General features: G+C 42.0%; 1 protein-coding gene and 1 non-coding gene across 2 annotated transcripts in view; one reads left to right on the forward strand and one right to left on the reverse strand.

Annotated features, from left to right (window-relative positions):
• Positions 1–26,410, forward strand: part of MAGI2 (membrane associated guanylate kinase, WW and PDZ domain containing 2) — a 1,616,214-nt gene that overhangs the window by 1,476,307 nt on the left and 113,497 nt on the right. Inside the window, exons 16-19 of the mRNA XM_062210835.1 lie at positions 4,024–4,209; positions 6,151–6,307; positions 14,449–14,668; positions 15,941–16,084. Of these exons, the coding sequence (XP_062066819.1) occupies positions 4,024–4,209; positions 6,151–6,307; positions 14,449–14,668; positions 15,941–16,084 (707 nt within the window). The remainder of the gene's footprint in view (positions 1–4,023; positions 4,210–6,150; positions 6,308–14,448; positions 14,669–15,940; positions 16,085–26,410) is intronic.
• LOC133768670 (small nucleolar RNA SNORA61) lies at positions 5,955–6,085 on the reverse strand. The gene has a single exon (XR_009867046.1). It is a non-coding gene; the product is annotated as a small nucleolar RNA SNORA61 (small nucleolar RNA).

The following is a 26,410-nucleotide window of genomic DNA, read 5'->3' on the forward strand; positions in this document are numbered from 1 at the left end:
CCTGGAACTCCATTCAGGTCTCCCACATGGGTGACGGAGGCTCAAGTATTTTGGGCCATCTTCAACTACTTTCCCAGGAGTATTAGCAGGGAACTGGATCAGAAGTGAAGCAACCTGCATATGCACCGCCACCCATATGGGATGCCACATCGCAGGCAGAGGCTAAACCCACTGTACCACAACATCAGCTCCAATAATAATGTATCTGTGCTTTGAAGTATATTTTTAGATTTCATTTCATATTCAGTGTATCTAATAACCAAAAAGATGATTTCAAGCAAAAGCTTGACACTGTAGTGTGAAGTCCCAACCAAACGGGAGCTGAAAAACTGTCCAATTTCCCCCTCCGTTCTTCTCTCCTCATTTCTTGCCTGTCAAAAGACAAGTACAGCAAAGAGCCTGCATCAAACCCAGTGTCTGACTCCCAGCTCTCCTGCATCAGGACCACTTGTGAAGTATTTATGATTCCTGACCTAGGAGCACACTGCAGTCTCCAAATCAAAATGCTAGGAGCTCACAAAGCAAGCAGCAGATTGTCAGGGACACTGAAGTCGAGAGAGGCAGTGCCGTGTACAAGGAGAACAGGCAAAGCACCTGAGAACAGAACCTGGGGTTCTAAGCTATGTTTGGCCTATGCGACCTTGGGCAAGTTACTAGTAGCTCTATGCCTCAGTTTCCCCTCCGGTAAAATGATAATGACACCAAATATCTTATATGAGTTTTTAAGGATTTTATTTATTTATTTATTATTTAAAAATCAGAAAGAAAGTGCTTCTATCTGCTAGTTTATTCCCTAAATGCCTGCAGTGCCCAGGGCTGTGCTCAGCCAAAGTTGGAAGCTGGGAACTCAATCTAGGTCTCAACGTGTGGGTGGTAGGGTCCTAATCACCTCAGTCACCACCGCTGCCTCCCAGGGTGTGCATTAGGAGTCTGGACCAACAATTCAGCCGAAGCACTCTGATATGGACACATGGGCACTTGAACAGGTTCCTTAACCTCTAAGCTAAATGCCCACCCCTTTGTATATTTTGTTGTAGATACAATTATATACTTGTGTATGTACACACACACACACATCCTAGCACAGTGTTTGGTTCATGTTGGTACTCATAAGAGGTAAAAAAAGAGGATTTGTTCATAACTTTCAATAAATAAGAAAGTGTATTTATGTGTGTAAGGCTCAGTGTAAATAATTAAGAGATTTGTGTTACACTGATTTCCCTTTAAGTAATAAGCTCTTATTTGTAAGTTGGTATTTTCCTACAGAGACCTGAAGTATCTATTTTTTGTGAAACAAGAAGAAAAACAGACTCTTGCCCACATCAAATGTTGAATTCCCCCAAATACATCTCTTTAATAAATGAAGGATACTTAGGGGATGTTGCGTTATATGATTCTATAGTAAGCAAACTGCTCTTTCACTTTTAACAATGTTACAGGCTTATCCCATGTGGGAAAAAACCAAGTTGCTAGCTACACACACATTCACACACAGTAATAGTGATACCAGAAATATTTAAAATTTAAAAAGTGATAGTAATAGAAAGAATGACAGTTAATACATACAGATCAGTTCTTACATGCTAGACACTGTTCTAATCACTTAGGGTAACTCATTGTATTCTCAAAAACCCTCCCACCAATGCCCCATAACTTTCCAAAGGTCACAGGATAAATAGCAATATACACATTATGGCCAGGGAGACCAAGTCATTTGTGGACTATTCCATGACAATATTGAACATGAAAGGGGGAATAAAAATAGGTACAAAAGTTCACCCTAATTCTGGTTGAAGACCAAACACCTTATAATAACAACATCCTTTTTTTAAAAATCACAAGTTATTATTATATTTCTACTTAAAAATGCATTGTCCTAAGACCTTGAGATAATCATTAGTATTTTCTAGGTAGTTGTTCTTTATTAAAGCGATTAGTGCTTATGGTAAATAAAAATGTGTTTGGGCTTCCAACCACGATGAGTTTCACTTCAGGGACACAGGCTCAGCCAATCTTTTCATATGTTACCTATAACCTTTCACAACATAAGAATGAAGAAAGCAGTGGCTCATTGACTCACTAATTGTCCTTTCTTATCGTGGTTACTAGCTGATGTTTTGCCTTTCACTGGAATGCATGCACAAATTGAGAGTTCAAGGATAGACATCCTTGGAGCATAATAAATGGTGAATTGTGTCTGCCTCTTTCTGCAGATTAAATTAGTGCTTGATCCATAGGGAGAGCAACAAGATGGGTGATCTCATAGCAGAGCCTCGCCATCTTGAAGGCAGAAAGGAACAGGCTTCTAGAGTGAAAGCTCTTTGAAGAGGCTTGCAGGGACACTGTATCCTATCGACGTCTCACCCCAGGAAAGGTGTTCTTGGTACTCAACCACTTACATTGAATGGGAGTTAATCTGCTAGGAAAATCTATATTCCCAAGTATTTGACTCTTCCCACATATATAAATAAGTAATGAAAAGAAAAATAGGCCGGCGCCGTGGCTCAACAGGCTAATCCTCCGCCTTGCGGCGCCGGCACACCGGGTTCTAGTCCCGGTCAGGGCACCGATCCTATCCCGGTTGCCCCTCTTCCAGGCCAGCTCTCTGCTGTGGCCCGGGAGTGCAGTGGAGGATAGCCCAAGTGTTTGGGCTCTGCACCCCATGGGTGACCAGGAGAAGCACCTGGCTCCTGCCATCGGATCAGCGCGGTGCGCCGGCCGCAGCGCGCTACTGCAGCGGCCATTGGAGGGTGAACCAACGGCAAAAGGAAGACCTTTCTCTCTGTCTCTCTCTCACTGTCCACTCTGCCTGTCAAAAATTTAAAAAAAAAGAAAAGAAAAGAAAAGAAAAATAGGGTGGGGGGCATTGTGGCACAGGAGGTTAATCCGCCTCTTGGGATGCCCAGATCCTATGTCAGAGTCCCTGGATTCAAGTCCCGCCTCCACTTCCCATCCAGCTTCCTACTAAGACACAATCTGGACGGCAGCAGGTGATGGCTCATGTACTGTGAGAGATCTGGATGGAGTTCCAGATACCTGGCTGCAGCCTGGACTACAAAGCAAGCTTTATAGGCATCCTCGAAGAGTGAACCAATAGAAAGAAGATATCTCTCTCTCTCTCTCTCTCTCTCTTTGTCTTTCAAATAAAGAAATAGACATTTTTTAAAAGGCTTCTCAGCATTGTAAAAAAGAAGTATTCATTGCTTTAAAGAGACATGTGACATATTTTCATCAGTTCTAAATATTTTTTTCTATTTTAATATCTCAGCAATTGGAGAGCATCTTATAGTCCATGGAGTATCATTGCTTAATGGGCAGAGGTTTTATTTATGTTTCCTTCTTTGGACACATAAATAAAGAGATGTCTTATCATCAAGGGTATCTTGGCATTGACAGAATAAATTAAATAACAGGCAGTACCATGATCTCAGCCATGGAATAGAGTATATCAGAAAGCATTGGTAAAATTTGAAAGTACATCGACCTTTCAACTAAAGTTTAGTAGATCAGTAGGAAGTCGGTCATAACTTCTTCACCAGGTGGCTACTACCCATATTCATACCTCTCTTCCCATTTTCTCCTCTCAGTGAAAGAGACAAGGGTAGCAGTTAAGCTCTGGGCATTACTGTGTCTCTCTGGAACTGTGTACTGTTGTCTCTAGTAGGGGCTCCTTGGGCACAAAGATCTGTGTCTGTGGTTCTGAGACACACTTATGTCTGGAATCACCCAGAAGCTTCTTAGAAACCGATGGTCCTCACATCCTGCCTGGCATTCTGATTCACGTGGCCTTGAGTGAGACCATGATAGCTATATTTTTAAACCTCGAGTGATTATGATGCACCCCAAAGTTTGAGTCTCTTGTCTATATGTTCTGAATTGGCCTATCCTTGCAAAAGACTTTTAGTTTAGTTGACTAAAAAGAAGAAATTCTGCCATTGCATTGTTTCCTTTGGGGCGGGGACTGAAAGACACAACATGTATTAGTGATGTCCCTGATACCTATTTCTGTTGGGGTTTTTTTAGCTGTGCCCCATAAAATAGGCCGCATCATTGATGGGAGTCCTGCAGATCGCTGTGCAAAACTGAAAGTGGGAGACCGGATCTTAGCCGTGAACGGCCAGTCCATCATCAGCATGCCTCACGCTGACATCGTGAAGCTCATCAAGGACGCAGGTCTTAGTGTCACCCTTCGCATCATTCCTCAGGAGGGTGAGTGCCCGAGGCAGCCTTGCAGAGAGGCGCGCGACACAGGGACATGCTCGCACCCGGCCTCCGGCAGTGCCACAGCAGTGTCACTGCCGCTCTTGCCGAAACTCGCACTCAGTGGCAACCCGTATCCAGCTCCCTCACTCCCAGTTTCATGGCACTGCAGGCTACCTAGTGTAAGTACCCCCAGGCACTGGGGTCTCCCAGGGACTGTTTGTACAGTCACCTTAAGCTTAAGAAGATAGAGTTACAAATCTGAAACAAGACTTAGTCATGTTAATAGTTAATCTCTGGAGAAGTCTTCAGAGTCAGACTGATTTTGGAAAGCACGAAGTTTTGTGGTATAAAGCAAGTTCATGTAGAACATGCTGCATCTGCTAAGAATTTACAGCTCCCACCTCATCGGTTGAGTTTTCTCTGTGCAAGGACTCCCCCCTGAGGCTCCATGAGTAGTAAGCATCACTACTCACAACCAAACCTTCAGGGCGTGGTGGCATTCTGAGTTTCAGCTCACCACACTATACCATCAGCATGGACAGACACATTGGGTTCATCACTGGTTTGTAGTTGCTGGTAATGGTAGTGGAGAATTCAGTCCCTGGAGCTCAGCAGTGATCCACGGGGGCTGATGGGCCCGTTCAGTTAGTACTCAATGTGGGTACCAGTCAGCCTGTGATTCCATCTGAGGACTGTCTGATGTGCAGACACCAAGTGGCTACCCAGCCACTGACTTCCAATGGAAAACACTGGTTCCTAACTGGGCTGTTTCTGTCCTCCCAGGGGGACACTTGGTAATGTCTTGGAGACATTTTTGATTGTCATGATTGGGATGGGCATGCTACTGGCATCTGGTTGATAGAGGCCAAGGATCCTGTTATAAACTTCCTCTGGTGCACAAAACCATTCCCCTGGCACATATGAGCTGGCACAAAATGCCAATAGCGCCAAGGTTGGGAGACACTGATATAAATGGGGGGAAATTTTTTTTTAATTTGTTCTATGAGAGAAGAGAGGAGTGGCCTCTAATGGAACACTAATAAATCCCCCAACCCCCCAACCCCCAGTGAAAATGACCTTGGGTTTTTTAACCTGTTATCCACAGACACCAGTGTGTATAAAATACTCAGTGGAAATTACATGTAAGCAAGATCGTTCACGAGAAATCTAACATGCTTCTCAGCTTTCCTGGTCTGAAACATGTTTGTTGAGAACAGCTTTATGAACTTTGCTGCGTCCAATGGCCTTTTTGGTTTGTTGTTTCTGGAGAACTGTGGGGTGCAAAGGGCTGGCTATTTGACAGTAAGACTGACCAGGCACTGCAGAGAGAGATTGCAAAAAGCATTTCCTACTTTAGGGTTAGTTCCTCATCCACACTTTGAAAGACTTAAGAATTCTCATTTCAACCAAAAAATAATAATAGCTAAACCTTTTTCTCTCTGCAAGCAGTGTGAGGAAGACAGAATACACATATATTTCAGACCTTCTCCCCAGATGATTTTTCTCATGTGTTTAGTAGATTTTCTGTGTGAACTTTTCTTCTCACCAAACAACAAGAGGCTTGTTCATAACCTTGTTTGGCAAGTTATAATTAATGAAAGAATACTAATTCCAGGAATGGTGTTGGAACCTGATATGTTTCACCTGCTATCGAAAAGTCAAACAGAAACAGAAATAACCACAGCCTTGATCGTGAGAGGTTAGGGTTACCACCTCAGGTCACCTCTTTTTTTTTTTTTTTTTTTCTGCTTCCTTGTTGGAAATTGGCCCAATGCTGTAAATCAGACTACAACACCATGAGGCCAGCTTCAGTACCACTTTTCCTCCTTGTACAACCACCAAGACCAGGGTTCCAATCCAATGGGAAGGGGAACCGGAGGGTCGGGTCACCTCTTTTCCAGTGCCAGCCTAGTGACTGCATGCGCCACTTTGGTTCCCCCATCGCAGAGCTCAACAGCCCGGCCTCGGCACCCAGCTCAGAGAAGCAGAGCCCCTCGGCCCAGCAGCACAGCCCCTCGGCCCAGCCAAGCCCAGCCACCCCCAACAGTCCCGTCGCCCAGCCAGCTCCTCCTCAGCCACTGCAGCTACAAGGACATGAAAGCAGGTAAAGTTTCCTCCAGCTTTTCCCATTCCTTCTAAGAGGTGAGGGAGGTGGGGAGAGGGAGCATCCAGGGACAGAACAGGACACAGGCAAGGGGGAGAGCGTGGTCCTATGCCACGGACACCAGTGTGCGATTCTCAGATCTTTGAGTGGGTTTATTAGTAAATCTAAGTAAGTAAAGTAAGCATCTGTCCTTGAAGCTTAGGATAGCCTTCTCTGAAGAAGAGATGAGCTGTTGCAGATGAGCAGGGGCTCAGGAGCTGAGGAGCACGCTGGGAGGAGTCCAGGGAGTAGAGGGAGAGGGGCACAGTTTGCAACGAAACCAGTGAACGTGGCAGGATCACCCCTATAGGGCTCTGTTAAAGTGTGGGGTCTTTGTCTTAAGTGTACTGGGGGTTTCTGGAGGGCATTCTTTTGTATTTGTAAATATATATATATATATATATATATATTATATATTATATTTGTAATATATTATATATTATATTTGTAAATATATTTGTAATTTGTAAATATATTTGTAAATATATTTATTTTGTAAATATATTTATTTAGTAAATATAAATTTCCAAAGTACAGCTTATGGATTACAATGGCTTTCCCCCCGCCATAACTTCCTTCCCACCCGCACCCCTCCCATCTCCCACTCCCTCTCCCATTCCATTCACATCAAGATTCATTTTCAATTATCTTTATATACAGAAGATCGATTTAGTATCTATTAAGTAAAGATTTCATCAGTTTGCACCCACACAGAACATAAAGTGTAAAATACTGTTTGAGTACTAGTTATAGCATTAATTCACATTGGACAACACATTAAGGACAGATATCCCACATGAGGAGTAAGTACACAGTGACTCCTGTTGTTGACTTAACAAGTTGACACTCTTGTTTATGGTGTTAGTAATCTCCCTAGGCTCCAGTCATGAGTTGCCATAGCTATGGAAGCCTTTTGAGTTCGCCGACTTGGATCTTATTTAGACAAGGTCATAGTCAAGTGGAAGTTCTCTTCTCCCTTCAGAGAAAAGTACCTCCTTCTTTGATGGCCCCGTTCTTTCCACTGGGATCTCACTTGCAGAGATCTTTCATTTAGGGTTTTTTTTTTGTTTTGTTTTGTTTTTTTTGCCAGAGTGTCTTGGCTTTCCATGCCTAAAATACTCTCATGGGCTCTTCTGCCAGATCCGAATGCCTTAAGGGCTGATTCTGAGGCCAGAATGCTGTTTAGGACATCTGCCATTCTATGAGCCTACGGTGTATCCTGCTTCCCATGTTGGATCGTTCTCTCCCTTTTTGATTCTATCAGTTAGTATTAGCAGACACTAGTCTTGTTTATGTGATCCCTTAGACTCTTAGACCTATCAGTGTGATCAATTGTGAACTGAAATTGATCACTTGGACTAGTGAGATGGCATTGGTACATGCCACCTTGATGGGATTGAATTGGAATCCCCTGGCACATTTCTAACTTCACCATTTGGGGCAAGTCCGATTGAGCATGTGCCGAACTGTACATCTCCTCCCTCTCTTATTCCCACTCTTATATTTAACAGGGATCACTTTTCAGTTAAATTTCAACACCTAAGAATAATTGTGTATTAATTACAGAGTTCAACCAATAGTATTAAGTAGAACAAAAAAAAATACTAAAAGGGATAAAGTATTAAATTGTACATCAACAGTCAGGACAAGGGTTGATCAAGTCACTGTTTCTCATAGTGTCCATTTCACTTCAATATATTTCCTTTTTGGTGCTTGGTTAATTGTCACTGATCAGGGAGAACATATGATATTTGTCCCTTTGGGGCTGGCTTAACTCACTCAGCTTGATGTTTTCCAGATTCCTCCATTTTGTAGCAAATGACCGGATTTCATTGTTTTTTACTGCTGTATAGTATTCTATAGAGTACAAGTCCCATAATTTCTTTATCCAGTCTACTGCTGATGGGCATTTGGGTTGATTCCAGGTCTTAGCTATTGTGAATTGAGCTGAAATAAACATTAAGGTGCAGACAGCTTTTTTGTTTGCCAATTTAATTTCCTTTGGGTAAATTCCAAGGAGTGGGATGGCTGGGTTGTATGATAGGGTTATATTCAGGTTTCTAAGGAAATCCAGACTGCCTTCCATAGTGGCTTTACCAGTTTGCATTCCCACCAACAGTGGGTTAGTGTCCCTTTTTTCCCACATCCTCTCCAGCATCTATTGTTGGTAGATTTCTGAATGTGAGCCATTCTAACCGGGGTGAGGTGAAACCTCATTGTAGTTTTGATTTTCATTTCCCTGATGGCTAGTGATCCTGAACATTTTTTCATGCGTCTGTTGGCCATTTGGATTTCCTCATTTTTTTAAGAATTTATTTATTTATTTGAAAGACTAAATTACAGGGAGAGACACAGAGAGAGTTTCCATCTGCTGGTTCACTCCCCAAATGTCTGCAATGCCTGGGGTTGGACTGAGTCAAAGTCAGGAGCCAGGAGCTTCTTCTAGGTCTCCCATGTGCTTTTCCAGGAGTATTAGCAGGGATCTGGATTGGAAACGGAGCAGCCAGGACTTGAACCAACACCCTTATGGGATGCTGGAGCTGCATGCGCCACAGCACGAGCCCCCTGTGTAAGGTTTTAAGCTGATCCTTGTCTTCGCTGAATTTGCTTCTCAAGATCTGCCAGTCTGCCTTGCAGAGAGCAGACAGGAGGCAGCCAGGGTAAAGCAGGTAGAGCAGTGAGGAGGTGGCTGCAGAGGAGTGGCCCTGAGGGTGATGGTGTGGAGAGGAGGGGCAGTCGGACGATATGCAGGCATTCATAAATGTTGCCAATTTTGTTGTTCAAGTGGACTGGTAACCTCGTGTCCTCCTACCCACAGCTACTAAAGAAAAAAGATAAAAACATGTTCCCATCTCGTTTCCCCTCTTACGGCAGGAGAAAAGCAGAACTCATGGGGACAAGTCTCTGCGTACCAAACCCTCACTAGTCCCCTCTGTGATTCTAACCCTTCCTGCCTCCCGAGTTGGTAAAGAAGCAGTGAGACTCTGTGTTTGATTCCTACATTGTTCTGGGTTCATCACTCTCACTACTGCAATATTTGCCCTGTGCCACAGGTGGTATTTCTATAAAGCCCCGTTCTACCCTGATTCCCCTGTGTGCTCTCACAGAAAAATAAACGTCTGGTTGTCCTCTGCTGTTTGCATTTTTAATATATACCAGGGAAGAGAAACAGCCCAGAAAGCAATGTAGAGGGGAAAATTGCAGTCTGTAAGAAGCAAAGTCCTGGGTGCCTCCGTGATAAGCCCCAGATGTGCGTTGGCTTTCACTGTGTGTGTTATTTCAAGAGATTGCACTGGCTTTCCCCATGATCCACTTGAACCTCAGGAGGAAGGACTGGAGCTGCTGAGCCAGCTTCAGACTCTTCTTCTTGGCTTTGCCATTGTAGATTAATCTTGCAGCCACCACAGTCTATCTTTTCCTTCCCAGAGTCCTCCGACATGGCTCATGCTTCTAGCCTTGGGTGGGTAATTTCATTGCTGAGGTGTGATAGTCCCTGGAGGGAGCAACAGTTGGGTCAGACCACTATTGGATTCTACCTGCTGCTAGCTCACTATCCTATCACAGAGGCAATTGGTCATTGGATTGTTGGCTTTGTTTTTTTTTTCCCTGACTACAGAATAAAATATTTCCTAACTCTAGTATTAACAAATCCAAATTTTTATAAATCCCCAATATGTTTGCCCAGAATTCTTAGCTGTTTTGCTTCAGTGGTGTTAAAAGCCTGGGAAGTGCCCACTCCAATTCCAGGGCCCTTAATTAGCACTCAGGTTTCCTGGCTTACCACTTTGGTTATTAGTGGTGGCCCGTTTGCATATGAATGAAGAAATTCAATTATATAGACAGCAGAACTTTTCCCAGCTGCATTTAAAGGTTGGCATTGTGTCATAGCAGGTTAGGCCGCCGCCTGTGATGCGAGCATTCCATATGGTCACCAGTGCGCCACTTCCAATCCAAGTCCCTGCTAATAGCTTGTGAAAAGCTGTAGAAAATGGCCCAAGTGTTTGGTCCCTGCCACTCATGCATGAGATTGGAGAGAAACTTCTAGTTGCTGGCTTCAGCCTGGTCCAGCCCGAGCTGTTGCGGCCATCTAGGGAGCAAAACAGTGGCTGGACGATCTCTCTCTCTCTAACTCTAACTCTAACTCTAACTCTAACTCTAACTCTAACTCTAACTCTAACTCTAACTCTAACTCTGACTTTCAAATTAACAATTAATTTTAAAAGACAGGGCATCAGAGGGAAAACTCTTTGCCTTTCAAGATTGGGCTAGGAGGCCGGCGCCGCGGCTCAATAGGCTAATCCTCCGCCTTGTGGCGCCGGCACACCGGGTTCTAGTCCCGGTCAGGGCACCGATCCTGTCCCGGTTGCCGTTCTTCCAGGCCAGCTCTCTGCTGTGGCCAGGGAGTGCAGTGGAGGATGGCCCAAGTGCTTGGGCCCTGCACCCCATGGGAGACCAGGAGAAGCACCTGGCTCCTGCCATCGGATCAGCGCGGTGCGCTGGCCGCAGCGCGCTACTGCGGCGGCCATTGGAGTGTGAACCAACGGCAAAAGGAAGACCTTTCTCTCTGTCTCTCTCTCTCACTGTCCACTCTGCCTGTCAAAAATTAAAAAAAAAAAAAAAAGATTGGGCTAGGAATGCCTCCAAGACAGTTTATTTGCCAAGTGTGCAGTATGAATTTCCCGTTACTTCATTTGTACAAGGAATGCCCACCTACATGTCAAGTTGAGTTAGTCCCCATTTTACAACAGGATGAAATAAAGGAAAATCGCTTGCCAATCTCCTCTGTGAGTTAGAATAAACAATATTTTATCCTGTTTTACTTAGGCTTAGACTGGCTTCCATGACACCCTGCACACTTCTCCCCATTTCTGTGTGATCTGTGCTCTGAAAACATAAATGAGTTTTAATATGAATGTAAGTCAAGTACTATTTGTATTAGTCCATCTTCTGTTGCTGCAAGAAAATAGCTGAGGCTGGGTATTTGTAAAGAACAGAGGTTTATTTAACAGTTTTGGAGGCAGGAAGTCCTGGCTTGGGCGGTCCCACTGGTGCAGCCTCCAATGAGGTCCCACAGTGCAGCCTCCAATGAGGGTGTCACAGTGGTAGGAGTGCATCTGGAAAAGATCACAGAGCAAAACAGCAAGTCAGAGAGAGACAGGCTTGCCCTTCTCATAGCAACTCACCTTCAAGGGAACTCACTAGGGTCCCATGAGAGCTACATTAATTACTTCCAAGGACCATGCCCCCAATGACCTAAACACCTTACACTAGGCCCCGCCTACTAGAGGTTCCACCATCTCTTAACTCCACCACGTGGGGAATCCAGTCTCCAGCACTGGAACCCTTGGGGACCAACCACAGCCAAAGTGTAGGAAAAGCATTTGTTGAAAACAAACAAGAGCCACTGTGGGATACATTACCAAGCTAAGTCTAAATAGCAGAGTTTACCTTTCCCAGCAAGGACAATTGATATTTGACTGCAATTTAAAATAGCAAGGTCAGTGGAAGAACATTGGAAAGTGACTTCTTTCACAGGCTTTGAAGACTGGATGCTCAAGACTTGAAGCAAAAGGTGTGCATTCACACCATCTGCAGTGTTTCTTGATTCTGGAACTTTGTCATACCAAAACACATGCTGGAATTTGTAGCAGTCAGGTTTTATCATACGTATATCTGTTTAATAATGAAATTAATAGCTGTAAAGTTATATTGATGACCTTCTTTCCTAGGTAAAGGAACTTTTAAAAAGCCTGTTTTTTAAACTACCTTGAATTTTCCTTAATAAAGTGTTTCACAAATTCAAAGCAATGTAAGTTTTGCCCTAACAGTGTTATCACTTACCTTAAAGTTAGCAACACTCATAAACAATGAAGTACATTTGCTTTATCAAAGAACTCTTTAGCGTGCAGTTCAACTTAAAATCATGACACATGACACCAGTGTCGAGTGAGGTTGGAGAGTTGGTGACCTGCTTGATGGCTGTCCCAGGTTCCAGCTGTTCCTGTTGCTAGTCATTTGTGTAACCTTTGGGGAGTCTCAACATTTCCCCCTCTTTTGTGATACCTCATGATTGGATTCAAAGCACATATGGATGTCTCCTACCAATACCACACAGGCTATGAAAAATAAAGGGACTATTCTTGAACTTAAAATAGTGTAAACATGTAAACCACCAAGCAAACTATTTCTAGAGAGGACTCAACACGCTCCAATGGATGACACCGAGTTCAGTTCCTTTTGTTTAGTGCATATATTTGCATAATTAAGCATCATATTCAAAGTGTATTTTAAATAATTCTGCTCTCAGCATGCACACTCTCACTAGGTGTGGACAACTGAGGTATAAAGCAAAGCCTGAATTATGCAGTCACAAAAGGCATGTCAGCCCGCTGCTGGGTTAGCTAACAAGTGGGACTAAATCAAAGAGTTGATTAAAATAACTTCATTACTAATCCCCTTCCAAGAGCCCCAGATAAACTCATCTGTCACCACACACTTTCAGTGTGTTCTCCTCAAATATTAGATTTCACTAATTGCAGTGATTCAGCTGAGTGGTTTTTAAAAATATTTCATACTAGTCAGCATCCAGAAGAGAAACCATCTAGTCTCAAGAGTAAAAATTCGACTGCTTTTGGGACCGGCGCCACTGCGCTCTAGGTTAATCCTCTGCCTGCGGCGCTGGCATCCCATATGGGCTCCAGTTCTGGTCCCAGTTGCTCCTCTTCTGGTCCAGCTCTCTGCTATGGCCTGGGATAGCGGTGGAGGATGGCCCAAGCCCTTGGGCCCCTGCACCCACATGAGGGACCGGGAGAAGGCACCTGGCTCCTGGCTTCGGATCGGCGCAGCGCCGGCCATTGCAGCCATTTGGAGAGTAAACCAATGGAAGGAAGACCTTTCTCTCTGCCTTTCCCTCTCACTGTCTGTAACTCTACCTGTCAAATAAATAAATAAAAATCTTTAAAAATTTTTATAAAATTCTACTGCTTTTTAACCTGTATTCCTGACACATCAGAGCTTTTTCTTGATACTAAATGCTTTCTCAATTCCTCATACTCTCTATATGAATTTTAAATAAATTGTCATTACATAAAATATGTTTTGTAAGTTACCTGCATTCCTGGGTAGCCCATCATATTTTTTGTCATGGCCAAAAAATGGCAAAGAGCTATAGAATTAAGTGGTCTATAAATGGGAGTGATTTTTTTTTCAGTTTTCCTTATTATGAACCCATCATAGTGGGCATGGCTAATTCAGGTCCCCTTTTGAATAAAGAACACTCCCAATTTCCCAACTGCAGTCTGATTTACAAAAGCACATTAAGCTCATATTTCTGATCTCTAGAAATAAGCAAGAAACAAACATGGGACAGAAACATCTTTGCCTTTCTTTCCATTTTAGGACCTCATTATTATCTCATACTAATCCTGATAGCTATGGTGTAGGATTGAAATCTCTGTGTGATATGTTGCTGATTTTTACCAATGAGCCAGTGACTTTTTACTTGATTTGCAGTTGGTGATTACATTTTACTCTCACTCCTTTAACCTCTGAAAACCATTTTAAAAGACTCAACTGAGCAGGTTAAAATAGCCTTTATATATTTGTGAAGTAGTTAAAGATCACATCAATCACATTTTCATGAAATAATGAATGATCTGCCAAGGAGAGAGAGAGGGAGAGGGGAGAATGTGTGTGTGTGTGTGTATGGGGGGGGGGGGGGGATGCTGTTGAAAGAGTTGGACTATGTTAAGATAGACTGATACTTGGAAATTTACAGTTAAGTATTTAACTCCCAGGTTTTGCTGTGACTGTACAGTTTTTCATTGCCAAAGTCAAAGGGTAATATCCATGAGTCTTTTACCGCAAAGTTCTGGTTGAACCAGCATTTTTATCTTGATTTCCTAAGGAGCCAGATGAAGAGTACACAGCTCAGCACTGGCTTGTAAATTTCTTCAAGCTTCTCCTGCTCATGTTGCCACAGGACCACCCAGAGGAGGGACTTGTACAGCTGCTGCGGCTGGATCTGCCTGGAGGCCATGAGATCATTCTGGTCCCCTTAGAATGCTGCAGCCCTACAGCTAATCCCATTTTCATTTGTGTAGTTACAGATCGGAAGTCAAAGCAAGGCAAGATGTGAAACCAGACATCCGACAGCCTCCATTCACAGACTACAGGCAGCCACCCCTGGACTACAGGCAACCCCCAGGAGGGGACTTCCAGCAGCCCCCGCCCGTGGAGTACAGACAGCCTCCCCTGCTGGACTACAGGCAGCACTCCCCCGACACGAGGCAATACCCTCTGTCAGACTACAGGCAGCCCCAGGTACCCCACCCTGGAGATCACAGCAGGCCCCAACCGAGACTTGCTGAAATAGAAGGGGTTGGGAGGGAACCTGAGGAAAGAGCATCCTTCTAGGACAGAGTCAAAGTTCTACCCCTAGTTCTGACATTGTCAGGGTACCAGCTACATCCTGAAAGTGTGTGGGATAGATAAATGTATTTCTGAATAAAATGGTACAGTCAATCAGTAGTGGGTAGGATGAAATAAACTCTGCTAACCCTAGCTAGCTGATTCCCAGTCCATTCCTTGTCAAAGCTGAAAAACTGCTCATTTCTGGAACCTCAGACAGTGCTACTGTCTGAGAAATTTTCCAGGGGTCAACAGTGGAAGTATTTTAGGTCTATAATTGTTTACATGAATCCCTACCTCCCACCAGGCGGTATAGGGCGACACCCCTACACAAGGGAGAAGATGAGGCCGGGTTTTGCCATCCGGAAGATAGCCTCTGCAACAACCACCATGTGCCTGTCTGCCCCACAAGTGGTGTGCTTGTAGCTATCTGTTGATGCTGGATACCTGTCACAGAGGTTTCCTTAACTCCTCTGAGCTTCAGCTTCCCGGATGGAGAGGCCGCCATACAGGCCCACCTGAGGAGCCAACATTGGCAGAAAGCTCCCTAGACCAGAGCTTGATGTCTAGTAAATACCCACTCCCTGGAAACTAGTTGCCAAGCCAGAAATTACAATGTCAACTTTATCAGATTACAGTGTGTTTCTTTATGAACTGGTGATCACCTTTATGCATCGAGATTTTGCAAACAATGAAGATCAGGCAGTCTTGGACACATCGCACTTTAGATCGTAGAGAAACTGATTCAGTGCACCCTAACTGGATATGCAGAGGCCTGTGCAACTGGGAGATACAGTCACTGCTATAATAAACTGTCTAATTTACATAAATACATACACATCACACACACGTGACTGATACGTGTATTTGTCATGTTCAACAGCAGTGAATAAGGAAACTCGAAAGATTATATCAGTCAGCCCTCCCTGTGATGATTATGGTGAAAACCAAATGAAAAGAGCTACACAGTAGTTTCATAACCAAGTAAACTGTGTTCTGACCCACTCCAGCCGTAGGAATTCTGTCTTGCGTCTTGAAGGTTGTGAAATCAGATTATTTCCTTTCACAATGTCGTATCATTTGGCTCACATCAACTAGAAGAGAGAAGGGGAACAGAGTGACTGGCCACTGGGGTGTCTCTGATTCTCAACAATTGCTTATTTCATTTTCTCCCCAACCCCAAAGGATTTTGACTATTTCACTGTGGACATGGAGAAAGGAGCCAAAGGATTTGGATTCAGCATTCGTGGAGGAAGGGAATACAAGATGGATTTGTACGTGCTAAGATTGGCAGAAGATGGGCCAGCAATAAGGAATGGAAGGATGAGGGTAAGAACAATCTCTGTTTATAGAATTGCTGAATGAAAACCATGTGTGGAGTTAGAAGAGTGCTGAGCACTGGACCAGACGCACAACCTGATGCAGGATTGGCCTTATTTGCAGTTCATGACCCAACGGTTTAAAGGTTTGGCCAAATGCCATTTAATAGTATCTCTCCTTTTTCTGTTTATAGACATAATTGATAGACTTATAATTCTGTTTATAGACTTATAATTGAGGAAGAAAGGCTCCCCAGATACAGGTTTCCCTTAAAAATTATAGAAGACTCTTTTTAAGAAGCAGAAGGACAGAAAGACAACTCACATAACTGTTGGTTCACTCCCGCAAATGCCCACAACAGCTGGGGCTGGGTCAGCCCAAAGCCAGGAACCAGGAATTTAATCCAGGTCTCCTACGTGGATAGCAGGAACCCAGTTACATAAACCATTACCGCTGCCTCTCAGGGTTCTGCTTTAGCAGGTAGCAGAGTCAGGAGTCAGAGCTCAGGACTGAACCCAGGTACTTCCCTGTGGGAAGTGAGAATCCCAATCAGTCTCTTAACTACTAGATCAAATAAACACCCCAGGAAGTTTCCAACTAGAGTGTTAGTGGACAGTGGGATTTTCAACATGACAGTTGCTTTGAGGCATGTGGTTAATGGGTAACTGATTCAACTAAGGGCACAAAACAAAACTTGATAGCAATATACTAACTCTGCCTTGCTCTTTAAAATGGCAACTAGCAAAATGTAATAAAGGTCAGCTATTATAAATAAAATCTAGAATGCATTCTTGCCCCCCCTCCTTGCTCTTTAAGTTGTTATAGAGAAACTGTGGCTCTAGGGTTCTGGAACTCGATTCCTATGCTGACCTTCACCAAAAAATAGTCCCTGGACAGTTGAACCTGTGATTTCTGCCACCAACTTTACCATTTCTGCAAATCTCATTCCCAAATCAAGGAATCATCCCCAGTACAAAAATATAAAGAATGCAGCTTGCATCTATTTTTGCCCTCCTCCATGACACTTTGACAAAGGGAAGGTGTCTGGGTTGGAATTTGTACCTGGGTAAGGCTAACTCCAGAGACTGGCGGTGCCTGCCCTGGGCCAACAGCAGCCTCTCTTTACTCCATCTGGACATGGTTTTAAGATAAGCCACTAAGTGGCTTCTTGGCGCCACAACTTCCCTGTAAACCGGAGGGCACTTTCTTAACATGCTGCAAAGCCAGCTCACAAGAGGTTAAATAAAACAAATGAACCATTGCGGTGCAGATGAAATCAACACAGTACAATGACCATGAGTGAAATGACCAGGATCCTTGTGAGGAAAGATAGGGACACTTCCCTACCGAGTAGACATATGGGTTATCTCCTGTGGGTTTCAAACAATGACCACATCTTTAACCAAGGGCTCTGAATGGCTCACTGTAGGATAAATACGTATGTATACAACGCTTCCAAGGCAAATAATCCAAGAGAAATACCTTCCAATAAGATCAGTCTTTCTTATAGAATTTAAGCCAGAGCAGGTTCTCAGCATGGTCGCTGGCATCAGCATCACCTGGGAACCTGTTAGAAATGCAGATTATCATGTTCCACGCAAACCTACTGAATCAAAAACCCTAGGAGTGAGGTTCAAGGCTTTGTTTTCAGAAGCTCTCCAGGAATACATGTTTGGTGTAGCCATTAAGACACCACTTGGGTTGCATGCATCCCATATCAGAGTGCCTGGATACAAGTCCCAGGTCTGCTTCCAGCTTCCTGCTAATGCATATCCTGGGAGGCAGCAGGTGATTCCACAAGCAGTTGAATCCCTGCTACCCACATGGGAGACCCAGGTTGAGTTTCTGACTCTTGGTTTTGACCTGGCCCAGCCACAGCTGTTGCAAGCATTTGGTGAATGAACTGGAAAATGGATGATCTCTGTCCATTTACCTGTCTCTTCTCTCTGACACGCTGTCTTTTGAATGAATAAAATCGAATTTTAAATTTAAAAAAAAAACTCCAGGAAAATTCAGTGCCAACCAATGTTGCAAAACGCTGAGGTTGGGGGAGATGTCTTGACACAGGTGTGATACACCTAGGTTGTGTGTGGCTCAGGCTTTGTTAACCCTCCTAGATGCTTGTCTAAGGAGATTTCTGTCCTGTTCCAATGGTTTATCTGAGGTCCTTAAATCCATGTAAACACAAATTTAGAGTTCTAGGGACAGGTGCTCAATCTCATGAAAGATGCTTTTTCTTTGGCAGGTGATAAAATAAATCCTCTACCTGGTCTTCAGAAAGTAGTATTTTCACTTCTGGTTAAAGATTATGAAAATAGGCAATATTTCATCATTTACTATACCATTTTGCAAAACAATCTATTTTATGTGCAAAACCTCTCCAAGAGGAATTATTATGGCCAGATTTAGATAACATGGATTAGTTTGCCTTCAATTATAGTGTGTACATTTGTGTGTAGATATGTGTGTGTATAAATATATATATATCATTAAATTCTGAAAGATAATGAGTGACGGGAATCACAGAAAACCTATGACTCAGATTTTACTGGCTGATTTTATCTCTGATCATTAAAATAAGGAAGGTAACTTGGTAGGGAAATATAGAAGACCTTTTTCTTCTTCTGTATTTATGGACTATATTTGAAAGTCAAATGTTTGGGATTTTCTCCCTTGCGGTTCCATGGAGAGCTTATCTAGGGTGGGAGACTCCAGGGCAGGGGAAGTGGCCACTTCATAATGTATATTTGAAGGTGCTCATATTATCTCCTCTCAGATTGAGGTAATACTTTGTATCTGTAAACTTAAAGACCAACAATTATTCTAATTCCAACACATGATCAATTCATTCTTATTTTTCCATTTAATGTCCAATTTAATCATTCAACGTTAATCTTTTCTCCATTAGTACTTTCACTAACTGACAGCAACTTTTAGTTCTCAGATGTGTTTGAATTGTCTCAGCAAGGATAAGGATTGAATATTTGCATGGATTTAATGGTTTGATTATTTTAAACCAATGCATAAACTGGATAATATATAGATTTCCAATTTGTAAAGTTCACAATTTAATTAATAAGGGACAATTTTAAGTTTTATTGTAAAGTCCCCACCCAATACTACTGGTGTCCATGTATACATAGATTTTAAGTATCTAATAAGGCAACTGTAAATTCCATGAGTATAATGTAAGACTCCTGAGAAAAGTAGGTGATGAACTAGACATTCATGGCTGTCATTAAAATGATAATTAAGACCCTGGATCCCACACTGGAGTGCCTGGGATTGAATCCCAGCTCTGCCTCCAATTCCAGTATCCTGGCGGGCTCAGATTGTTGGGTCCCTGACACCTACTTGGGAAACCTAGGTTTAGTTCCCAGAACTCTGTTTCAACCTGCCCCAGCTTGATTATTGTGGGCATATGGGGAGTGAGCCAAAGGATGGGAGCACTCTCCCCCCACCGTGCCTCTCAAATAATAATAAATAAACTCAAAAACAGAAACTAGCACCAAGTTCTTCACCTCCATTGAGACATTGAGGCATATTTCTCTGTTAATTGATTATTCCACCTTCAACTTAATGTAGTATTTCTTTCATACCAAAGCCACACACACACACACACACACACACGCACACATACACATACTTAATGTTTTTCTTTTTCCCAAAGAAACCAATTATTTAATGAGTACAAATTTCATAAGTACAACTTTAGAAATATAGTGATTCTTCCCGTGATAACCACCCTCCCACATCCTCTCCTAAGCCACCTCCTCCTCCCTCTTCCATTCCCAGTCTCATTCTCCATTGAGGAAAAAAAAATTCTTCAACACTCAAGACAAGGGCTGCTCAAGTCATTATTCTCAAAGTGTCAATTTCACTTCTACAAATTTCCTTTTAGGTGCTCTGATAGGCATCACAGATGAAGGAGAACATGTGGTATTTGCCCCATTGAGACTGGCTTATTTCACTAAGTATGATGTTTTCCAGATTCATCCATTTTGTTGCAGATGATCAGATTTCATTTTTTAACCACCGTGTAGTATTCCATATCATACATATCACATAATTTCTTTATCCTGGCTTCAGTTGAAAGGCATTTGGGTTGATTCCATGTCAACCCAAATGTGAATTGATCTGCAATAAACATAGGGGTGCACATAACTCTTTTGTTCACTGACTTCATTTCCCTTGGAAAAATTCCCAGGAGTGCAATGACTCCGACATTTGGTAGGTCTATATTCAGATTTCTGAGGTATCTCCAAACTTATTTCCATAGTGGTTTTACCATTTTACGTTCCCAACAAGAGTGAAGTAGGGTACCTTTTTCCACAAATTCTGGCCAGCATTTGTTGTTTGTTGATTTCTGTATGAAAGCCATTCTACCCAGCGTGAGGTGAAACCACATTGTTTTGATTTGCATTTCCATAATGGGTAGTGATCCTGAGCATTTTTTCAAGTGTCAGTTGGCTATTTGGATTTCCTCTTTTGAAAAATGTCTATTTAAGTCCTTAGCCCAATTCTTAACTGGGATGTTTGTTTTGTTGATGTGGAATTTCTTGATCTCTCTGTGGATTCTGGTTATTAATCCTTTATCAGTTGCATTGTTTGCAAATAATTTCTCCCATTCTGTTGGTTACCTCTTCATTTTTCTGAGTGTTTCTTTTGCAGTACAGAAGCTTTTCAATTTGATGTAATCCATTTGTTGATTTTGGCTTTGATTGCCTATGCCTCTGGGGTCTTTTCTAAAACATCTTTGCCTGTGTCAATGTCTTGCAGAGTTTCCCCAATGCTCTCTAATAATTTGTTGGTATCAGGTCATAGATTTAGGTCTTTAATCATGTTGAGTGGATTTTAGTGTAAGGTGTAAGGTAGGGGTCCTACTTCATACTCCTGCATGTGGAAATCCATTTTTCCCAGCACCATTTGTTGAAGAGACTGTCCACACTCCAGGGATTGGTTTTAGCTCCTTGGTCAAATATAAGTTGGTTGTAGAAGCAGGGGTTAATTTCTGACATTTCTATTCTGTTCCGTTGGTCTATCCATCTGATTTTGTACCAGTAGCAGGCTGTTTTGATTATAACTGCCTTGCAGTATGACTTGAAATCTGGTATTGTGATGCATCCAGCATTATTTTTGTTGTATAAGATTGCTTTAGCTATTCAAGGTCTCCTGTGTTTCCATATGAATTTCAGCATCATTTTTTCTAGATCTGAGAAGAATGTCTTTGGTATTTTGATTGGTATTGCTTTGAATATGTAAATTGCTTTCAGAAGAATGGACATTTTGATGATATTGATTCTTCCACTCCATGAACATGGAAGATTTTTCCATTTATCTGTATCCTCTTCTGCTTCTTTCTTGAATGTTTTGTAATTCTAATTGTAGAGATCTTTGAAACTCTTTGTTAAACTTATTCCAAGATATTTGATTTTTTTTTGTAGTTATTGTGAATCCGATCAATCTTAGAAGTTCTTTTACAGCCCTGGCATTGTCTGTGTAAACAAAGGCTGTTGATTTTCGTGTATTGATTTTATATTCTGCTACTACACAAAACTCTGCTATGAGTTCCAATAGCCTCCTAGTGGAGTCTTTTGGATCCCCTATGTATAGAATCATGTCATCTACAAATAGGGATAGTCTGACTTCCTCATCCCAGTTTGAATCCCTTTGATTTCTTTTACTTGTCTAATGGTTCCAGCTAAAACTTCCAGAATTATATTGAATAACAATGGTGAAAGTGGGCATCCTTGACTGGTTCCAGATCTCAATGGGAATGCTTCCAACTTATCCCCATTCAATTGGGTGCTGGCCATGGATTTGTCATAAATTGCCTTGATTGTGTTGAGGAATGTTACTTCTATACCCATTTTTTCTTAGAGTTTTCATCATAAAAGGGTTTGCATTTTATCAAAAGCTTTCTCTGCATCTTTTTTTAAATTTTTTATTTAATAAATATGAATTTTGAAACTACAACTTTTGTATTATAGCAGCTTTTCCCCCCATAACCACCCTCCCACCTGCAACCATCCCATCTCCCACTCCCTCCCATCCCATTCTTCATCAAGATTCCTTTTCAATTATCTTTATATACAAAAGATTAGCTTAGTATATACTAAGTAAAGATTTCAACAGTTTGCACCCACACAGAAACACAAAGCATTAAGTACTGTTTGAGTACTAGTTTTACCATTAATTCGCATAGCACAACACATTAAGGACAGAGATCCCACATAGGGAGTAAGTGCACAGTGACTCCCGTTGTTAACTGTTGACACTCTTGTTTATGGCATCAGTAATCTCCCGAGGCTCTTGTCATGAGCTGCCAAGGCTATGGAAGCCTCTTGAGTTCACATACCCCGACCTTATTTAGATAAGGCCATAATCAAAGTGGAAGATCTCTCCTCCCCTCAGAGAAAGAAATCTCCTTCTTTGATGGCCCATTCTTTCCGCTGGGATCTCACTCACAGAGATCTTTTATTTAGGTCATTTTTTTTTCCACACTGTCTTGGCTTTCCATGCCTGAAATACTCTCATGGGCTTTTTAGCCAGATCTGAATGCCTTAAGTGCTGATTCTGAGGCCAGAGTGCTGTTTAGGGCATCTGCCATTCTATGAATCTGCTGTGTATCTCACTTCCCATGTTGGATCATTCTTTCCTTTTTAATTCTATCAATTATTAGTAGTAGGCACTAGTCTTGTTTCTGTGATCCCTTTGACACTTAATCCTATCATTATGATCAGTTATGAACTGAAACTGATCACTTTTACTATTAAGATGGCATTGGTACATGCCACCTTGATGGGATTGATTTGGAATCCCCTGGCAAGTTTCTAGCTCCACTATTAGGGGTAAGTCCGAGTGAGCATGTGCCAAATTGTACATCTCCTTCCTCTCTTATTCCTGCTCTTATATTTAACAGGGATCACTTTTCAGTTAAATTTAAACACCTAAGAATAATTGTGTGTTAAAGAGTTCAACCAATGGTATTAAGTAGAACAAATAATACTAAAAGGAATAAAATAATAAGTTGTTCATTGACAGTCAGGATAAGGGCTGATCAAGTCATTGTTTTTCATAGTGTTCATTTCACATCTACAGGTTTCCTTTTAGGTGCTAAGTTAGTTGTCACTGATCAGGGAGAACATATGATATTTGTCCCTCTGGGACTGGCTTATTTCACTCAGCATGATGTTTTCCAGATTCCTCCACTTTGTTCCAAATGACCGGATTTCATTTTTTTACTGCTGTGTAGTATTCTATAGAGTACATGTCCCATAATTTCTTTATCCAGTCTTCTGTTGATGGGCCTTTAGGTTGATTCCATGCCTTAGCTATTGTGAATTGAGCTGAAATAAACATCGTGGTTCAGACAGCTCTTTTGTTTGCCAATTTAATTTCCTTTGGGTAAATTCCAAGGAGTGGGATGGCTGGGTTGTATGTAGGGTTAGATTCAGGTTTCTAAGGAAATCCAGACTGCCTTCCATAGTGGCTTTACCAGTTTGCATTCCCACCAACAGTGGGTTAGTGTCCCTTTTTCCCCACATCCTCTCCAGCATCTGTTGTTGGTAGATTTCTGAATGTGAGCCATTCTAACCGGGGTGAGGTGAAACCTTATTGTGGTTTTGATTTGCATTTCCCTGATGGCTAGTGATCCTGAACGTTTTTTCATGTGTCTGTTGGCCATTTGGATTTCTTCTTTTGAAAAATGTCTATTGAGGTCCTTGGCCCATCTCTTAAGTGGGTTGTTTGTTTTGTTGTTGTGGAGTTTCTTGATCTCCTTATATATTTGGTTATTAATCCTTTATCAATTGCAAATATTTTTTCCCATTCTGTCAGCTACCTCTTCACTTTCCTGTTTCTTTTGCAGTCCAAAAATTTCTCAATTTGATGTAATCCCAATTGTTAATTCTGGGTTTGACTGCCCATACCTCTGGGGTCTCTTCCAAGAAATCTTTGCCTGTACCTATATCTTGCAGGGTTTCTCCAATGTTCTCTAATAATTTGATGATTTCATGTCATAGATTTAGATCTTTAATCCATGTTGAGTGGATTTTTGTGTAAGGTGTAAAGTAGGGGTCTCGCTTCATGCTTCTGCATGTGGAAATCCAATTTTCCCAGTACGATTTGTTGAATAGACTGTCCTTGCTCCAGGAATTAGTTTTAGATCCTTAATCAAATATAAGTTGGCTGTAGATGTTTGCATTGATTTCTGATGTTTCTATTCTATTCCATTGGTCTATCCATCTGTTTCTGTACCAGTACCATGCTGTTTTGATTATAACTGCCCTGTAGTATGTCTTGAAATCTGGTATGTGATGCCTCCAGCTTTGTTTTTGTTGTATAAGATTGCTTTAGCTATTTGAGGTCTCCTGTGCTTCCATATGAATTTCAGCATCATTTTTTCTAGATCTGAGAAGAATATCTTTGGTATTTTGATTGGTATTGCATTGAATAAGTTGCTTTCAGAAGAATGGACATTTTGATGATATTGATTCTTCCAATCCATGAGCATGGTAGATTTTTCTTTCTTTTTTTTTTTTTTGTATCCTCTTCTATTTCTTTCTTTAAGATTTTGTAATTCTCATCATAGAGATTTTTGACATCCTTGGTTAAGTTTATTCTGTTAGTACTTGGGCTATATCTTGCCATTCCCTCCTAGCCTGTAGGGTTTCTGATTAGAAGACTGCTGTGAGTCTAATTGGAGATCCTCTGAGAATAATCTGGCGTTTCTCTCTTGCACATTTTAAAATTTTGTCTTTATGTTTCACTGTGGTGAGTTTTGATTGTTTTATTGGGAGTCCTGTGTGCTTCCTGTACTTGAATGTCTCTTTCTTTCTCCAAACCCAGGAAGTTTTCTGCTAGTATCTCGCTAAAAAGGCCTTCTAATCCTTTCTCTCTTCATGCCTTCAGGAACTCTAGAACTCGAATGTTGAGTTTTTTAATAGTATCCTGTGGATTCCCAACAATATTTTTTAGATTTCTAATTTCCTCTTCTTTTCTCTGGTTTGACTGTATACTTTCCTGTGCTCTGTCTTCTAAGTCCAGTATTCTCTCTTCTGCCTCACTGATTCTGTTTTTAAGGCTCTCAACCATGTTTTTCATTTGTTATATTGAATTCTTCATTTCATTTTGATTTCTCTTCAATATCTCAATTTCATGTTCTATTAAATTCCTTATTTCATCTTGATTCCTTCTTAAGATTTCATTTTCATGAGAGAAATTTTCTGTCCTGTCCTGTATGGATTACTGTAGTTCATGCATTTGTTTTTGATTACTTCTAAATATTCTTATCATAAATTTTTCGAGTTCCATTTCTTGCATTTCTTCTATCTTATTGTCTTCATAATATTGCACTGAAGTGTCATATTCTTTTGGGAGCATCATGTTGTCTTTGTTGTTCTTGTTTCCTTGGTCATTGCATTAGTTGTTTGGCATTTGTGGAGATACTCGTTGATTTCTTCTTTTTTTTCCACTGTGGTGGCTTTTCTCGTTGTACTATGACTCTGTAGACTGTCAGCTTTCAGTGAATCTCTAGAGGCTTGTGGTGGGTGTGGCCAGAGAGTTCTGTTCAGTTTTTCAGGGTTAAAGGTGTGCCTAAAGTGACACACCCAGGTTGGCATGGTAAATCAATCTCTCTCTCTCTCTCTCTCTCTCTCTCTCTCTTCAAAAGGGAAGTAATTCCGCTCAGCTGAGCTCTTCTCCTTGATGGTGATCAGTGCCAGAGCACTAGCCCCAGTGGGTATATAATATTCGTCTGCTCTGTCTCAAGGGCCACACAAAGCATCTATGCAGTCATCAGTGTAAGTTCAGATTCCCCTGAAATGTCTCTCACCGGGTAGCCAGACCGCCCAAGCTTGTGGCATCTCCCACCGAGACTACTCCCATCTCAGCCACACTGTGAGTTCTCCCACACACCCTCAGTTTTGTTTTTTTTTTTTTTATTTTCATAGTCCTAGTTCATAAGCTCCACACATTCACTAGGTCTTAGTCTCCTGTTATTATTCCCCACCAGAGTCAGGTTTTTCTGCTCGGCTGATTGCCGGGCACAGCCCCAGGCTGGCACAGCTGTTATGTATGTCCAAAATGGCACCTGCTCTGTCAGCTCATATGCCTTTGTAAGGTGATTGGAGAGAGAGAATGATGTCCGTACCTTCCCTTTTATTTTTTTCTTCCTCTAGTTAGGCTGGTGTACTTTCCCCCTAGGGCTTCAAGCCTCATTCTCTCTAGGCGCTTCCTGCTGCTTTTCCGCCAGTGTCTCAGGCTAATGCAGTTTTATCTCACCTCTCTTTCCAGCGCTGGTATGGAGGCTCTCAGCAGCTGGGGTCCCGAGCC

This window comes from Lepus europaeus, chromosome 1 (assembly GCF_033115175.1).
Source record: "Lepus europaeus isolate LE1 chromosome 1, mLepTim1.pri, whole genome shotgun sequence".
NCBI lineage: Eukaryota > Metazoa > Chordata > Mammalia > Lagomorpha > Leporidae > Lepus > Lepus europaeus.